Source organism: Neolamprologus multifasciatus, chromosome 23 (assembly GCF_963576455.1).
Source record: "Neolamprologus multifasciatus chromosome 23, fNeoMul1.2, whole genome shotgun sequence".
Taxonomy (NCBI): Eukaryota; Metazoa; Chordata; class Actinopteri; order Cichliformes; family Cichlidae; genus Neolamprologus; species Neolamprologus multifasciatus.
Window position 1 is genome coordinate 17,932,974 of NC_140460.1, and position 19,321 is coordinate 17,952,294.

The 19,321-nt window shown below is 40.9% G+C and overlaps 1 protein-coding gene across 1 annotated transcript; it reads right to left on the reverse strand.

The window, feature by feature from the left end:
- Positions 1–6,418: 6,418 nt before the first annotated feature.
- On the reverse strand, positions 6,419–11,053 carry dph3 (diphthamide biosynthesis 3). Its single transcript, XM_085151789.1, has 3 exons — positions 10,840–11,053; positions 7,563–7,637; positions 6,419–7,086 (listed from the first exon to the last, which is right to left on the reverse strand). Exons 1-3 carry the CDS (start codon positions 10,945–10,947, stop codon positions 7,018–7,020), a joined length of 252 nt encoding a protein of 83 aa, XP_085007915.1. The 5' UTR covers positions 10,948–11,053; the 3' UTR covers positions 6,419–7,017.
- Between the last annotated feature and the right edge of the window lie 8,268 nt (positions 11,054–19,321).

Below are 19,321 nucleotides of genomic sequence, written 5' to 3' on the forward strand. Positions count from 1 at the left end.
CAAAAGAATCGCAGAGACCGGCGTTGTCTCAACATCACCTCTCCCTCCCCTGGGCAGATTTGACCACAACCTGGTGCACCTTGTCCCTGTGTATGAGCCCTTAGTGCGCAGGGAGCCACCAGCCACCCGCACAGTACAGAGATGGTCGGAGGAGAGCGAGGAGGCTCTTAAGGATTGTTTTGAGTCGACTGTGTGGGAGGTGATCTGTGACAACCACGAAGAGGACATCGACAGCCTTACTACATGCATTACTGACTATATTAATTTCTGTGTGGATAACACCGTACCTTCCAGGACTGTACGGTGTTTCTCCAACAACAAACCATGGATTACCCCAGAAATTAAAGCTGTCCTCAAGCAGAAGAGGAGGGCCTTCAAATCCAAAGACAAAGAGGAGTTGAAAAGGGTGCAGAGAGAGTTGAGGGGACTGATAAGGAATGGGAAGGACAGCTACAGGCAAAAGATGGAGAACCAGCTTCAGCAAAACAACGTTGGTGAAGTCTGGAGAGGCCTCAGAACCATCTCAGGCCACAAACATCAGAACTCTCTGCCTGGGGGGGATGTGAGGTGGGCAAATGAACTGAATCATTTCAGATTTGATTCAGCCATGAGGCAGTCTCCAACATCAGCTGCAGACTCACCCACCCCCACTGCTGCTGTTCCACCTCTGACACCTCAGACACTTCACACCTCCTCTACTCACCCTGCTCACTCCTCCCCACCCCCAACAACAGCATCCAATACACAATCAACACAAGGCTCCAGCCTGTCTCTCTCAACCACCCAGGTTAGGAGGGAGCTGAGGAGGATTAATGGCAAGAAGGCAGCGGGCCCAAATGGCATGAGCTCGAGGGTCGTCAGGTCCTGCACGGACCAACTGTGTGGGGTGATGGAGCACCTCTTCAACCTGAGCCTGAGGCTGGGTAGAGTCCCACAGCTCTGGAAAACCTCCTGTGTTGTACCAGTGCCAAAGACTTCACGCCCCAAGGACCTCAACAGCTACAGGCCGGTGGCTCTGACATCCCACCTGATGAAAACCCTGGAGCGTTTGGTCCTGGCACAGCTTCGGCGCCTGGTAAGCTCATCACTGGACCCACTTCAGTTTGCCTACCAGCCTGGCATTGGAGCGGATGATGCTGTCATTCACCTCCTACATCGTTCCCTCGCTCACCTGGAGACCGCTGGGAGCACTTTGAGAATCATGTTCTTTGATTTCTCCAGTGCCTTCAACACTATTCTTCCCTCGGTTCTGAAGGACAAGCTGGAGAACTCAGGAGTGGACCATCACCTCACTACCTGGATTTTGGACTACCTCACCGACCAACCACAGTATGTGAGGACTCAGGGCTGTGTGTCGGACAGGGTCGTCTGCAGTACGGGGGCCCCACAGGGAACGGTTCTGGCTCCGTTCCTCTTCACCATCTACACTGCAGACTTCTCCCACAACTCCATCCAGTGCTTCCTGCAGAAGTTCTCTGATGACTCTGCAATAGTCGGCCTCATCACTGATGGGGACGACAAGGAGTACAGAGGACTGACTCAAGACTTTGTGGACTGGTGCCAGCTGAACTACCTCCAGATCAACGCCAGTAAAACCAAGGAGCTGGTGGTAGACTTCTGCAGGCACAAGCATTCTCCACTGCAACCACTGAACATCCAAGGTATGGACATTGAGGCTGTGGACAGCTACAGGTACCTTGGTGTTCATCTGAACAACAGACTGGACTGGACTCATAACTCAGACGCCCTCTACAGGAAAGGGCAGAGCAGGCTGTACCTGCTGCGGAGACTCAGGTCGTTTGGAGTGGAGGGCCCACTCCTGAAGACCTTCTATGACTCTGTGGTGGCCTCTGCTATCTTTTATGGTGTGGTCTGCTGGGGTGGCAGCATCTCTGCTGGGGACAGGAAGAGACTGAACAGGCTGATCCGCAGGGCCAGCTCTGTTCTAGGATGCCCTCTGGACCCAGTGGAGGTGGTGAGACAGGAGAATGTCAGGAGAATGGCGGCTAAGCTGTCATCCCTGTTGGACAACATCTCCCACCCCATGCAGGAGACTCTGACAGCACTGAGCAGCTCCTTCAGTGGGAACTGCGGCACCCACGGTGTGGGACGGAGAGATTTCGCAGGTCTTTCCTCCCCACTGCTGTCAGACTCCACAATAAAGACTTTAACTGATCAAACACACACATCCACAAATGTGCAATAACACTAATGTGCAATAATCTCTTCTGGCATCGTTGTATTTTTACTCAGTTGTATAAAGCATTTGTATTCTATTTTTTTCTTATTGTATATTTTATTCTATTTTATTCTACTGTATATAGTATTTTATTTTATTCTATTCTGTACAGTCGTGTACTGTATTTATTCTTATTGTATTCTAATTTTTGCTTCATAACTTTTGCACTGTCCACTTCCTGCTGTGACAAAACAAATTTCCCACGTGTGGGACTAATAAAGGTTATCTTATCTTATCTTATCTTAAAATGAACTGTGTGCTGTTTAGACCAGTGTGCCCAAATCTGAGCCATAAAATGATTGTTTCTTCTCTTTTCTTCCTCTTGTCTCCTTCTCATTTCTCCAGTTTTCCTTTGGATTTTATAAAACCATCGCCTTTTTCTTTCTTTCTCCCATTGATTTTGCCATCTTTCCTTCATTTTCTGTTTTAATATTTTATTTCTGTTTTACTAAAGCTGATCCTTGGTTCCACTAATATTTTTCCAGTGGCCCCCTTTGCAGACTTATCTGCCATTTCATTTCTCTTAACACCGTAATATGCTGGTACCCATAAAAAGTTAACCATTAGTCCTAACCCTAACCTTAACTTCCATCATGTTTAGTCTGTATAGTGTTTGTTGAATTTCTATTAAGATGTCTGGTCTACTTTCTGAATGCTTACATTGTAAACTTACTAATGATGAACAGGAATCTGAACAAATGACTGATCTTAATGGTCTTGTGTCTTTAACTTTCTGGACGGCTGATAATACCACAAGCACTTCTCCTGTGTATCCATCATTTATCTTTTTCCCTACTTTGATATTAACATCTAATATGATCAAAGCTACTCCAACTGTAATAGATATACTCTTAGATGCATCTGTATATGTTTTTAAATAATTGTAAAATTAACTAATATACTTCTATACTGTATGCACATTTAAAATAAATTCATCCTTTATCCATCTGTACAGTCGCCCTGTGATGCCCATCTTCTTCACTTTAATAAATAACCCTCCCTCCACATCATATCATATTCCTTTTTAATATCAACAAACACTGCTACAATACTTTCTTTATTTACTCAGGCTTTCCTAATTTCAAATTCCAAACTTGAAACACTCTGGATGCAGTTTTTACCTTACCTAAAATCACTTTGATATTGTAATATCTACACCTTTTTTCTATATAGTACACCAGTCTTTCATTAATTATTTTCTCCATTATTTTGCATACATTAGAAGTTAGACCAATTGGTCTGTAATGTTCTGGTTTTGTATCATCTTTGCCTGGCTTGCATATCAGTAGTATTATTGCTTCTTTCCAGCTTTGTGGTAATTTCCTATCTTCCCAAACTTTATTGTAAAGCTCCAATAATATGACTTTAGATGACTCACTAAGATGACTCATTATATAACCGATGTCGTCTTTCCCTGGTGTTGATTTCTGAAGTCTCGATTTAACTCTGATTTTGAAAAAGGTGCATTTAGTAAATCATTTACATCCTCTTCATGTTCTAATAACTCTCTATTCTCTGACACTATCCTTTCTTTTTCATTCTACAGAAATATTATCTGAACTATGTCTTTTAACAAATGTTTTAGCCATCACATCTGCTTTTTCTCATCTTTTACTGCTGTAACTTCACCATCACCTAAGACTGGATACCCATATTCTGTTTTAATCCCACCCATTCTTCTTATCATTGTCCATACTTGTCCTGTAAAATATCAGAATATATAGAGAAATTTAAATGATCAACTTCCGTATTCCAATTAATTTCATCCAATTCCTGGTTTGTAAGAAGCCTAAATGCTTCCCAATCTTCACTACCGAAACACCATTTCTGAAAACCACCTGCGTCAGACTTTTCAACACCCACATTTTTTCAGTTATTATATGATAGTGGTCAATTTTATCTTTAACTACCTGCCATATTGTGTGATCAGTTACTGATTTCATACCTGTTCACATGTTAACTCTTGTACCCCTTCCAACATTTAAACAAATAAAATTTCCATTGTCCATTAATTTTTGAATTACTGTTTCATTGTGGTCATTATTAGTACCCCATAATGAACTGTGTGCATTAAAATCGCCACACCAACATACTTTTCTATTTAAATGGATATCAAGGTTCTCCATTCATTCAGGTGAAAGCCTTTTGCATGGGTTTTAAAAATGTACAATTTTGATGCTGTTCTTATTCCAAACTTCAACAACTATATATTCTGTGTTCCTTTTGCTATAAAAAAGTTTCACAACCTCCTCCATGAACCTCACTTCTGCCTCTGTGTACACCACTATATCCTCTGATTACAAAATCTAAAGTCGGTTTCCTGAATACAGATTATGTCTTCTTATTTACAGTCTTAAAAGTCATTTCAGCCTCATCTTCACTCAATTATTTACATAATCTCCAAGATCCAACTGTGACACATTATCATTTTAAAGATATTAATAAAAGTTTCTAGAGGTCATCCACCGTCAACCAGCCCCTTTCTTTACTGTGAAAAGGTACATAAACCAGTACTGGAAATTTTTTAGGATGATCACACTCTCAAAAGTAAAAAAAGTAGGTTGACTTATAATAGTTAAAATAAACTATGCATTCTGTCAGAGAAAAAACTTTATTTGCAAAATAAAAAACTATCAGAACAGCGCATGTTTCCTGTTAGAAAAAGTAAATACATCAAACTGTCTGAGCCTCTCGCGTTTAATACAGTAACTCCAAAAATAATTGCTAGCGTTTGACATCCCATACTCCTCAGCAGGTATGGCGTCAGGATTCCCATGCCGGACAGACCACAGTAATTCTGTGGTCTGTCCGGCATGGGACAGACCACAGAAATTAAATTACTGATTTCATTTTTTAATACTATCGCTTCTATTTCTTAGAAGCAAGGACAGAACATGTATAAAAGAAAATACCCAGTGTCTCGCTGTTATTGTTGCTGTGGATTGTGAAGGCCAGTATAGGCTATCCATTTAAACATGGAGATTCAAAGTGCACTTAAACAAATGTTGGCCTACTCTTTCATGATTTTAGACAAGAGAGAAACAGGCTGCTGGGTGAGCTACGCTGACTCATATTAGCAGACAGAGTACAGCCTTGTGCTCTAAAAACACCTCAATAAAAAATAAAATGGGCAGAAAAGATCAGCTCTAAATCCTGTCCCTTCTTTCTTTTTGCTACTTTCAACAGAAAATATTATTTGCTGTATTAAATGGCTTCATGCTCACTCTAACCTGTGTGAGCTGGTATTGGCATTTCATGAAGCCAGAAACTTCCAAGAAAACTTTGGAGACAGGAATAAAAATGTGAAATAACCTGCATCCATTTTTACAGGTGACCTATTGTTAACAACTCTCACTACAGATTAGAGTGCTGATGGAGATGGCTGTCAGATTATCTCAGAAACCTCGATGCAATTCCAACACAAACGTTTCAAATGTTTCAGTGTCTCACACAGTCTCCTTTTGAGCATCACAACCTTCAGAGAACTTCACTGAATGCTGGGTTATGTAAACAAAACAGAGCACTTAGATGTATTAGGAGCAGCTGATTGTTAGGGATCCTCTGCTCACGTTAGGGAGAGAGAGCGCTGAAGTGTTGCTGCCCTCTGCTGGACTGTGTATTGTATTCAACTATCTAAAAGCATTTTGATTGTAAAGGGTGTGAAGAGTAAAAACGGTGTCTACTGATGCTGAAACAGCTTCCTGCTATGAAACGAATAACTCAGTCTCCGGACGAGAAGATGTTTCGCTCTCTGATCATGCAGTCACACTTTCCACCAGGATCTTTACTAACCAGTCACCTCAATCATTAACCGACAATCACCAAGCTTACTGAAATCAAATTAAATTGATGAAATCAATAACTGAAATATCAATATAATTAATATTAATTTACTTTTATATTGTCTTTAAAAAAAAGTCAGACCATCCTATCACAGATGTAATAAGAAAAGACTCAAGAATAATTTTCATGACCATTAAAAAATCTGGAGTATGAAAATTTGAATGTTGCTTTGAATCAAACTCTCACCTAACGGTGGGGGACGGGGCTTTATGGAAGACACACACATGCTTTTTCTCTGAAAGTTTTCAGAGATGTCGACTGCAGAGTGAAACTTTTATTGTGCTAACAGAGACTTTTAATTCTGTGTTCAAAGGTCATATTATCGACAAACAAACAAAAAGTTTAAGTAAAAACTTTATTGATCACACGGAGACGCCATGGAGCCAATCAGCACATGTCAGCTGATCGATTGAAACATTACTGATTCAGTAATTGTGTCATCACACAGTTTGTCCTATAGAGGGTGTCTGGGCTCTCTGTATGTGGAGGTTTTATATAAATATATATTAAAATATCTCAAAACTACAAAATAAAAGCTCTAAAGAAACCTGCCAGTCCTAAAATGAAGCTTCCTTCATCCTCCTGAGCTTTAAAGTGAAAGACTGAATGTTCATTAAGAGTGGCGAGGTTGAGGCAGGAAATATAGCTTTGTTTTTTTTAAAGCGCAACCTTCATCTGTTCACAGCAAATGGCTCGGCTCCACGCTCATCCTCCCACATAATCCGCAGGAAGTCCATCAAACACATGAACGCCGCAACCTCGCGTCTTCTGAAAGAGTTCATCTGGATCAAGTGTGATTTCATTCAAGATAAATCTAGAGGAAATACAGGAGCCAGTGAAAGTCTGGCTTTACCAGCACCACCTGAACACAGCGTCGAGATGGGAAATGGGAAATGGTTAAACCGGGGTCTCTGTGAGGTCAAAGGTGAGAGGGTTCAGGATTGAACGACCTCCAGTTTGGCGTGTGACGGCGCTTCGATGATTTCTCCAACCTGGAAAAGATCCTGAAACACACACACACAAAAAAGCCTGTCATTCATTGACAGGTAGCGACGCCCCGTACTATCCATCTGTCTTAAATTTAAAGTTGTACTTTTTAAAAAAAAAAATAATAATAATTTAAATGAACAATTAACCAATGATTTGCAGAATAAAAGCATGATGGTTTAATGTCCCCAACACAAAAAGGAGGTTTTTGTGATGCTGCGTTGCATCTTTTCTCTTCTATCATCTTTTTTTTATTTGAAAGTTTTAACTGATCAATATAAAACTGTCCTGATCAAATAATGAGAAATTCTGGTGTTATCACAGGAAACCTTTTAGATCAAATAAACACTGAAGGTACTTTAAATAAAACAAATTGATTTCCAGCTTCTCTAAAGTGAGAATTTGCTGCTTTTCGTCACTTTACAAGAAACTTTTTAAATAACTGATCGTTGAGCCCTTTATGGATGAACTCATAAGAGGAAGTCACAGATACCTTATCGTAGATGACTTTAACGATGAGCGAGCAGCTCGGACATGTCGCCACCTCCTCCCCGTTCTCCAGGTCCTCCTTCAAAATAAAAACAAATAAAATCTTCAGGTTTCTGTCGAGGTTTGAATGTTTTTTGTGGTTTATTCCCCTCTCTTCCCCAATCAGTCCACGAGTGACATGTTTAGCCGCATGTTCTCCTTAAATTGCTATCGGAGTGGTGTCCAAAAAACAATGTGGGCTTCATAGATAACTGGGAAACTTTCTGAAGGAAACCTGGTCTTGTTAGGAGAGATGACATCCATCCCACTTTGGATGGAGAAGCTCTCATTTTGAGAATTCTGGCCAAATATATTAATCCCCCCAAAATATGACTATCCAGAGTTGGGACCAGGAAGCAGAGTGGCAGTCTTACATGCCTCTCTGCAGCTTCTCTCCTCCTGTTACCTCCAAAAGAACCTATCTCCATTGAGACTGTGTCAGCTTCCAAACAAATGGAAAAACAAACAAGAAACCAGCAACAAACACCTTAAACATAAAAAAAAAAAAAAAAATCACAAAGAAGGAACAATACAGTATCCACATCTGAACCAAAGAGTAAAACAGTGAAATGTGGATTATTAAATATTAGGTCTCTCTCCTCCAAGTCTCTGTTAGTACATGACTTAATAATTGATCAACAAATCGATTTACTCTGCCTTACAGAAACCTGGTTGCAGCAGGATGATTATGTTAGTTTAAATTAATCAACACCCCCGAGTCATTCTAACTACCAGAAATCTCGAAGCACAGGTCGAGGGGGCGGTGTGGCAGCAATTTTTCACACCAGCCTATTAATTAATAAAAGACCAAGACAGACTTTTAATGCATTTGAAAGCCTGATGCTTAACCTTATCCACCCCAGCTGTAAAACTGAAAAACCAGTCTTACTTGTTATCATCTATCGTCCACCTGGGCCTTACAGAGTTTGTCTGATTTCTAAGACTTTTTATCTGATTTAGTTCTCAGCTCAGATAAAATAATTATTGTGGGTGATTTTAACATCCATGTAGATGCTAAAAATGACAGCCTCAACACAGCATTTAATCTGTTATTAGATTCAATTGGCTTCTCTCAAAATGTAAAAGAACCCACCCACCACTTTAATCACACTCTAGATCTTGTTTTAACATATGGCATAGAAACTGAACATTTAACAGTGTTTCCTGAAAACCCTCTCCTGTCTGATCACTTCCTGATTACATTTACAATAATTGATTACACAGCAGTGGAGAGTAGAGTTTATCACAGTAGATGTCTTTCTGAAAGTGCTGTAACTAAGTTTAAGAATATAATCCACCCACTATTATCATCTTCAATGCCCTGTACCAACACAGAGCAGAGCAGCTATCTGAACGCTACTCCAACAGAGCTCGATTGTCTTGTTAATAATTTTACCTCCTCACTATGTACGACTCTGGATACTGTAGCTACTGTGAAACATAAGGCCTCAAACCCGAAGTACTTGACTCTGTGGTATAATTCTCAAACATGTAGCCTAAAGCAGATAACTCATAGGCTGGAGAGGAAATGGCGTGTCACAATTTTAAAAGATCATCATTTAGCCTGGAGAAATAGTTTGTTGCTTTATAAGAAAGCCCTCCGCAAAGCCAGAACATCTTACTATTCATCAGTGATTGAAGAAAATAAGAACAACCCTAGGTTCCTCTTCAGCACTGTAGCCAGGCTGATCTGAAATCTGTGCACCTGTCACATAAAAGAAATCATCAAGATTGTACGGTCACTCTTCTCCATCTAAGACATGTTGCCATTCGTTTTCTGTCGCTTATCTGGGGCTGAGTCATGGGGACAACAGCCCTCTCTCAGCTATCTCCAGTAGTTCTGGGTTCTCCCAGTAGGTCGTGATCTTAACACCTAAGCTGCCTCCTTTTAATGTGCAGGAGTAACATCTTTACCTGATACCCTCAAACTGACTGGCCTTCTCACCCAATCTCTGAGGGAAAGGCCAGCCACCCTTTGGAGAAAACGCATTACCTGATCAAACAATTGCAGGATTAAAAGTACCACAGGCCACCCAACACAAATGCTGCCTGTAAGAATAAACTCTCCCCTGAGAGCACCGCAGCAAAGCCGCCAGGTCTGAGGAACAGGGTTCAGACAGAAGTGTAGGGACAGTGTAAAAACTGCAAGACACTGACTACAAGTTTGGGATGCTTCGCGAATTACGAATAAAGAACTCGTCATGAAGTCGGACTTTCCTGGATGAATCTTTGGATGGTGCTGAGCAGGCAAACACTATTAAAACTGATAAAATCTGAGTTTCTTCTTGCTTATTCTGAGTATCTGTTTCAGTTTTAGAGTGTTCAGGTATGCCAGATGCATCCATGCGTGCATTTCTTCCAAACTATGTTTCTTTGTTTTAATGTTTCAAAAAGAAAAGAAAAAGAAGATCATCTCCATCAGTATATGAAATATCACTAAAAACACCCAAACTCCATTAGAAAAAGTCTAAATTTCCCTCCTGTACACCCGTGTATTCTACCTGCAAAGAAATTAGATATCCTTCAAGTGTCAGATCTCAGCACAGAAGAGCCAACTCTTAGTCACTGAAGGCAGAGACCCACAAATAAGCTGCAACTCACTGCAGTTTTAGGATTTCTTCAGCCTGCTAACATGAAGGAAGTCTTGATATGGTGAACTGTCATCTTGTTCTGGAATTTAAGAGAGCTAAAGTTCACTTCAGCTACAAGTTTCTACTATTTCAGAAAAAAAAAACCCTACTCTCTTAAATTTGCAGACTTTTAAATGGAGTTTGGTTCCGTTCACTGACGTAATTTCACTGCTGAGAATAAAGTATGGTGCTGGTTTATTATTTTCTATTCTTGTGTTTTTCTTAATTTTTGCTGCTCTTAATTTTTTAATTTGTACGGTCCACTTTTTGTCGTGACCAAACAAATTTCTCACGTGTGGGACTAATAAAAGTTTATCTTATCTTAACACCAAACCAAACTTCAGTCAAATAATGAGAGATTTTACGTCCCACCTCTGCGGCAACTCAGAAAGGAAGGTTGAAATACTTTTTTTTTTTTTTTTTTTTTAAACGGACATATATCAACGTGCCATCAATAAATCCCTGCCGAATCCAGAAGAAGACTGTATCGATGAAGGGAGTGGGAAACTCTGTTATGTCCTCCGTGTAAATCACCCACTATATGAAGATGTAAAAACAGGAGATTTCAAACTGAAGTTTGGTTTGTAGCTGTTAGCCGTGAGCTGAACTTACTTTGGTGATGGCGAAGCGGTCTCCGCAGGGACACGGGAAGTAATACGTCTCCGTATCCTCGTCGTATTCAAAGTCCTCGATCTCCACTTCGTCGTGAAACACCGACATTTTCCCCTAAACACACGCAAAGTCCACACAGAACAGCGCCAGATCCGCACCGGCAAAGCGTGCCTGCAGCGCGGTGTGATGACGTACACAACCTCTGACGCAACGCTGACGCAACTATCAAAACAATAACACAAACGTGGTCAATGTAAAATAAGGAAAAGTGAAAAATAAGAACAGTAAAAGAACAATAGAATAAGTTATAGTGACAATATTGAGTTTTAAAGAGCTAGAAATTTTTTTATTGTGTTTTTGCCATTTTTAACTACGACTGTAGCTTGTAGTTCCCACTCATGTCCACTATAAGGAGCCAATTGATCAGAAAACCCAGCTCATATAATTTCAACCGTTGTACCTTTATATTCATAATAAATACTAAATAAATACATATGTAAAGGAATAATAGATACAACAAGTCAATCAGACATTTAATAATAATAATAATAATAATAACAATGACAACAACAACAACAATAATAATAATAATAATAATAATAATAATAACAAGAAGAAGAAGAAGAAAAAGAAGAAAACGAAGACATTTAGATGATGTTGAGGATCAGTTTTAAAGGGCAAACTCTGGAAGCCTTTAGACTGTTTTTCAGTGGCGTTTGTTGTTTTATGTGCTGGTGAGGCTCACCATTCAAAAATGTTTAAATTTGAGCCCAACAGAAACTCTGCTGACATGATTTCAGTGTGATTTAAGACCAAGGCTGAGATTGTCGAGGCTAGGCTGTGTTGCGGGTCAAAACTCAGTTTTCATTGATGGTAATTTGCAACAAACAAAGAAAAACGTACACAGAGCAGAGCAGGAGGAAAACAAACACACAACCTGAAAATCAACAGAACACTGAGCAGCGTGACAGTGATGATGGATTGAAATGACCTGAAGATGATTTCATGAAAATGTTTTCATACTTTCTGGTGACACGGCTTGAGGTAGCAACACTGTCGACAAAAATAATTTTAATAAAGATTTCTTTATTTAAAAAATGAAAATAAAAGCCAACAAATACAAATGAAACCTCTCATATCATCACTGAAATCTTCTAACTGTTGCAAAATTAAATACAAAGGAACATATTTTATATGTTTGGATCAGTGAAAAGTTATTAAAATAACATTTTCCCCCAAAGGCCTCAGAATCACCTCTGATTACAACGAAGGCCCAGCCCACAGCCTGTTGGTCTACAGGAAGCTCCCACTTCCTCCAATCACAAACAAGCTGAGTCCTGAAACTTTCTCTGCACAAGCTCAGTAGAGGTGTGGCAGCAGAAGTTTGAACATAGAGCTTATATTACAGGTATGAAAGTTGAAGATATTCAGTATTTTTTTTCTTCACCTGTTTGTAAAGTTTAAAAGACTGAAGCTTCAGACTGACATCAATTTAATCTTCAAGGTTTGGTTGAAATGATTTTTCTGTGATTTCTTGTTTTTATTTTTGTAATCTTCTGATTTCTGTGTTTGTTAAATTGTTGGATTCTTGTTTTGATTTGTTTTGTTTAACTGTTGTGATGATGACTCTGTGACTGCTGTTCTTTGTTCTTGTAGTGATGACTTTCAGTTTTTTCATCCTGTGTTTCTGGTTTCATGGTCTTGGTCTTCATGGTATTTTTATTATCTGTGGTGGTTTTAGTTTCCTCTGTCTCAGTCTTCATGTGACAGGATGTGTTGTTTTGCTACAACATGGTGGTAAAAGCTACCCTGAAGGCCTGTGATGGGAGTTTTATGATCCTTTATTTGAGATGGCTTTTAATCTCAGCGAATTGTTATGTTTGGAGCAGACGTTAATATCAGATTGAAACTTGCTAAATTGACACTTACATAAAGGAAAGTTGTATTTTTGCTTTTTTCAGAAGCTTTCTTAGATTATATTAAATTATATATTATATATATGATTATTTTCACTGGATTGTCTGCAGTCTGTAAGTTACTGCTTTTTCCACCTGGGTCACTGTAGTTTGTTACAAGGCCAGTGTAGACACTTTTGCCAACATGAATCGCTTCAGATCGGTAGAACGAGCAGCTTGCAGAGTAACACTAATGCTTAAAATGACAATAATATATATTATGGGGCGACCGTGGCTCAGGGTGGTGGGAAGCATATCTGTAACCGGAAGGTCACCGGTTCGATCCCCGGGCTCTCTGTCCTGATCGTTGTGTCCTTGGGCAAGACACTTTACCCTACCGCCTACTGGTGTTGGCCAGAGGGGCCGATGGCGCGATATGGCAGCCTCGCCTCTGTCAGTCTGCCCCAGGGCAGCTGTGGCTACAACTGTAGCTTGCCTCCATCAGTGTGTGAATGTGAGAGTGAATGAATAGTGGTATTGTAAAGCGCTTTGGGTGCCTTGAAAAGCACTACATAAATCCAATCCATTGTTATTAATAAAATCTTCAATCTTCATACCTGCAGTCTGTTCCTGAACACGTGACTGTCCTGGAGGTTTATTGTTGATGTGATCATGACTGTGATTTTCAATTGACTCTGATGCAGTTATTTTGTTTATGTCCACATTAAAAATAATTTAATGCAGACCCTCTTAAAATCATCCCCAGGTCATGGGTTAGCTGCTCGTCATGACCTCATCCTTGTGTTTCTACGAATTGGCCTGGCTGAAGAAAGGTACTGAACTGATCGGGACATGGCGGCTCTGAAGGTCGGTGTTGTGGCTGTGATGATAAAAATATGAAAACCCTAAAAACACAGAGCAGGAAAATAAAAGTTATTCTTTTCAGTCTTTTCAGTCACCTTAATGTTAGGAGCTTATTTTATTTTATATGTAGTCATATATATAAGCTCCTTACCATGCATGGAGGGTTTCACCCCAAGTCCAGCACCCTGAGGCTGTACGCTAAGCGGAAGGAAGGGGGCCGGGGACTGGTGAGTGTCAGCACCACAGTCCAGGGTGAGACAACGAACATCCACGAATACATCACAAAGATGGCCCCAACTGACCAAGTGCTCAGTGAATACCTCAGGCAGCAGAAACCCAAGAAAGAGGAGGGAGACGAGGAACCATCATGGAAGGACAGGCCCCTGCACGGTATGTACCACCAGCAGATAGAGGAGGTGGCTGATATCCAGAAATCCTACCAGTGGCTGGACAAAGCTGGACTGAAAGACAGCACAGAGGCACTAATCATGGCAGCACAAGAACAAGCTCTGAGTACAAGATCCATAGAGGCTGGGGTCTATCACACCAGGCAAGACCCCAGGTGCAGGCTGTGTAAAGATGCCCCTGAGACATCTGTGCCGAATATGGCCTGGAAGTTCCGAGGTCAAAATGGGAGACGCCACCCAAGGGTGGTGGAGAATGACCGAGCTAAGATCCTGTGGGACTTCCAGATACAGACGGACAAAATGGTGGTGGCTAACCAAGCGGACATAGTCGTGGTAGACAAACAGAAGAAGACGGCCGTAGCGATCGATGTAGCGGTTCCGAATGACAGCAACATCAGAAAGAAGGAACACGAGAAGCTGGAGAAATACCAAGGGCTCAGAGAAGAACTCGAGAAGATGTGGAGGGTGAAGGTGACGGTGGTCCCAGTGGTAATCGGAGCACTAGGTGCAGTGACTCCCAAGCTAGGCGAGTGGCTCCAGCATATCCCAACAGCGGAGATCTCTGTCCAGAAGAGCGCAGTCCTAGGAATGGCTAAGATACTGCGCAGGACCCTCAAGCTCCCAGGCCTCTGGTAGAGGACCCGAGCTTGAAGGATTGACTGCCCACAAGGGCGAGTGGGGAATTTATATATATACATGTATTGTGTGAGAGAGAGAGAGAGATCATTTTTGGAATTCAGGTCTTACTTTCTTTTATTTTTTTCCCCTTACGATTTGCTGAATGTTTCTACCTCTGTGGCGTTTGCAGACAGCAGCAGTGTGTTGACTATCTCAGCCGCTGCTGTAACATTTTCAGCCGTCAGCTCTTCTGCTTTGGATGTCAGAATCTGAGTGCTGGTTGCTAGTGTCTCTAAGTTAGCTGGACTTGTGAGCTGAGGTAAGAAAGACATGATTTTACTCATCTGGTTCTTTACTGAATCTGGAATCCTCTACATGTTACCTCAGAGCTGCATTTCTACAGGATCACCTCAAAGAGAAATACTCAAACTTTTTAAAAGTTAATTTAAAAAAAATCACAAAAGTAAAAAAGACTTTTAAACAGTCTTTTAAACTGTCTGTGTACACCAAAATACATGAAATACACAACTGGCTGTTACCTGACACTTTTATTTCAACAACAGCAAAAAGCATTAGACAGTGCAAACCTCTACCAAGGAAGCTGTGCAGCATTTACATTGACGTGAATAGCATTGTATTATGTATATATGAATTTAGTTTTCTTTGTTATTTTAATTGGATAATCCAAATTGTCACTAGGTGTGAATGTGCGAGTGAATGGTTGTCTGTCTCTGTGTGTTGGCCCTGCGACAGACTGGCGACCTGTCCAGGGTGTACCCCGCCTCTCGCCCTATGACAGCTGGGATAGGCTCCAGCGCCCCCCGCGACCCTGAAAAGGATAAGCGGAAGCGAATGGATGGATGGATGGATTTTTAAGTCTAAAAAAGAACTGTAAAGAACCATTTATAAAAAATATTGGAAGTGGCAAAATGTAATTGTCTGTATTTGTTTTCTTTTACCTTCTGAGCATGTCTCTCCAGTCCATTCATCAGGACAGATGCAGACACCGTTCTCTGATTTTCCCCCATTATCACATATTAGGAAAGTGGTGGTAGGAGGGGTAACCGTAGTTGGAGATTTAGTAGTGGTAGTAATAGTAGTGGTAATAAGCACAATAGATGAGGTATAGTCAGTAGTGGTAGCAGAACAAATTGCTAGAGGAGTACAAGGTAAAGTATTGTTATTGTGTGGGCTCGTAGCATTAATACCAATTGTAGTAGGAGTACTGTAAGTAGCGATATTTGCACCACTATTTGGGTAGAAAGTAGCAGTAGTGTTTGTGTAAGGCGTAGTTCTATTAGTGTCACTTAGTCATAGGAGAATAGTGAGTAGTACTAATTTGATCAGTCATGGGGTTGGAGGTAGTATCAGTTATCTGACTAACAGTCCTATCAGGCCTGGTAAAATCTGTGGTTGTAAGAACAGGACTGGCACTAGCAGGAGGACTTTCTAGATAATCTGGTGTTTCCGAGTCAGTGGTTGGAACTGTATCTTGTGTTGTGGTACTGAAATTAGAAGTATTAGATGAAGTGGTATTGTTAGGAACTGTTGTTATAGTAGTGATATCCCTTGGAGTTACAGTAGTAATGCTTTGTTCAGTAGTTATAGTTTATGCAGTAGTATAATTATCAAGTACAGCAGTAGGAAGTAGTGCAGTAGTTACAGTATCAGGGATGTCTGTTGTTGTAGGAGGCTAAAGGAACAGCTGTGGGAAACACATCAGCATTGCAATGATCATTTAGTTCATTAACAATGCTAATATTTAGCACGTATAAAAGTTACTATGCTCACCCTGATCTGTTATTAGCATGATTAAACACAAAGCCCAGCTGAGGCTGATCCAGATACTTTTGGAGGTACTGTTGATCTACACTGGCTACAATTTGTGAAATCACCATGAACATCTGAACCGTGATACCACAATCCATCTTCCCAGTCATTTAAATTTTCCAGAAAACTATAAACAAGATGATTGATATTGATGCTATTCTGGCTAAGAAATGTACACAGCCCCTGAAACATCTGGATAATATTTGCTTTCTATAACTCATGGAGAAAATTATCAGTGACCCTCAGCTGTGTCTTTAGTTGAAGTGTTTATTTTCAATACTAAAAAAACAGGAGTAGGAGTAGGACAAGATGGGTGCCAAAAAAGCAAAACACACACACACACACACACACACACACAAAAAAACAATGTAAGTAACCATCTATAATTGAATGTATGTCATGTGTAGTATGTGACAAGAGGTGCTGCATGTGTGCATACATTCTCACTTATTCCCATTTCGCATGAGAGAGAGAGAGAGAGAGAGAGAGAGAGAGAGAGAGAGAGAGAGAGGAGGAAGAAAGTAAAATACATTAAAAGATGAAAATATATATAATCAAAATACTGGCAGCCACCAGATCCACCTATTGTATCAATTTGAAAGTCCTAGGTGACATATTTCTCAAGTTGTAATATCATCAACCCAGTGGGATGATGACATTACCCCATCAGCCATAACAACTATTACGAAATATTGATAGTTATAATAAATGTCAGAAACCGAGAAGCTCAGTTTTTCTTACCCAGAGTGAAAACGCACCAAATCCAGCTGTCCATGATGATGAGCAGCTGCAGATCAGGTTTCCTGAGTCGTCACAGTCCAGTTTTTAAAAGTTTTAAAGATCCTGTTGCTGTGGGAGTCTGTGTGAAAACACCCAGTTCCAGTACTTCAACAGGAGCCACCGATAAAATAATAATGAACATCAAAGCCGTTCAAAGGTTCATTTTAACTGCTGCAGGCATCTTTCCAATGCCAAAGTTTATGGTTTCTTTTTTCATTTGATATTTATTTTATTTTATATTTCCTGTTGGTTGCATTATCTATTTATTAATGATTCACTTCAGTAGAAGAATGCAGAGTTTTAACTGAGTGCTGCAACCACTGATGTGGTCTTATCAGCAGGACAAAAGGATTTTTCTTTTAGTGCCTGGTGGAGCCCACAGTTGTCAGGTCTGATACAGACCAGTTGTAAAGTGCATTCAAACAGGTTTCATGACCAACCTTAACTTTCATTCTTTGGATGCATGTGGCAACTCCACTAAATTGTGGTAGTTCACTGAAGGGCCTTGATCTCAGCTATCTGAATCAAAATGATGCACATGTTTAGCTACGAGCTCAAGCATTTAAGAGTGTGGACACTATAACTCCTTTCTGGAACAGGCAAGAATAAGCTGGTACTACTGGTATGTGAATCATGTGGCACTGTTCTCTGTGCTGAGAGCTTTCATACATAGATAAAGTAGACAGAGAGTCAGAATCTGAGAGTCTGTGATTGACAAGGCAGTGGCAGCCTAAGTAACATTTAGGTTTTCCACAGGAAGGGCTTCTTCCAGAAACTAGGATCAGCAAGCTGTAGTAATGGATGAATGTAAGCAGATCGAAAAACAAACAAAAAATACAAAGCAGGTATGAAATTATTTCACAAAGAGTAAACAACTGAACTAGACTTGTTACCACAGTATCAGTTGTAACAGTTTGGCAACAGGTGAGTGGAGAACTGGCTCTTGTGCTTCAGGAGGTCATGAGTGGATGTGAAACAGATGTGTCCACCTGCCACTTGGCACACGCGAGGAAGACATACCTCCAGGCTAACCCACTAGGAAGTTTGACTGCCATTTAAACTCACATGTACACAAAGAAAGGGAAAGAGGAGGCTATAACTATCACATTCATAGTGGTGTAGAGAGGAGGCTGAACAGTTCTGGAATATTTTAAGTCCCCCTTTAGCGTCTGGCTAGCAGGTGTAAATAGACCGCGGAGTGCTGGCCTGATGAGTTAACTCTTCTGTGTTGTGCTAACTCATCAGGCCAGGACTCCACAATCTATTTACACCTACAGGCCAGTGGACACTGTTTCAATGATGAGGATGTACACATCCTGGACAGGGAGGAACCCTCTTTTGAGTGTGGAGTCAAGGAGGCCATTCACGTGAAAAGGGAAAAACCATCTCTGAATCAAGGAGGGGGCCTAACGTTACATCTTTCACCATCTTACAATGATGTGATTGCAGCCATTCCCCAACTCTCTGTGAATGGTACTCATAGCCACTGATGATGATCAATGGTCATGACAGTTTGCATATTAATAATTAAGCAACTGACCTCATAGCCCATTTTTTGTCAGCTGTGCTAGTTTCAGTCATTGTGCAAATGTACTGTTTATAAGATTATGGAAACCTGCAGTCAGTTGAGACTGAAGAAGTCACTTGGATGAGTGACAAAACGTTTCTTGCACTGAAAACACCACGTCCAGATGAGCAGAATCAACCTTTTGGAATTTCCTTACCTGGATTATTGAGCATACTCGATATTACCGAGTTATAACATTATAGAGTAATGATATACCAATACGAAAATTATCCAATAATATTTAATCCATCCATTTTCTTCCACTTATCCGGGGCGGGGTCGCGGGGGCAGCAGCCCAAGCAGAGAAGCCCAGACCTCCCTCTCCCCAGCCACCTCCTCCAGCTTGTCCAGTGGAACACCAAGGCAATCCCAGGCTTGCCGAGAGTGTCCTGGGTCTGCCCTGGGGCCTCCTCCCGGTGGGACATGCCCGGAAAACCTCATCCACCACCATCCTTGTCAGATGCCCGAACCACCTCAACTGGCTCCTTTCGATATGGAGGAGCAGCGGCTCTACTCTGAGC

Excerpts from the sequence above, each read along its gene's own strand:
- dph3 (XM_085151789.1), bottom strand. The coding sequence starts at position 10,947 with ATGTCGGTGTTTCACGACGAAGTGGAGATCGAGGACTTTGAATACGAC. Across the intron at positions 7,638-10,839 it reads ACCGCTTCGCCATCACCAAA|GAGGACCTGGAGAACGGGGA; the intron begins GTAAGTTCAGCT and ends TTTATTTTGAAG. Across the intron at positions 7,087-7,562 it reads TTAAAGTCATCTACGATAAG|GATCTTTTCCAGGTTGGAGA; the intron begins GTATCTGTGACT and ends TGTGTGTTTCAG.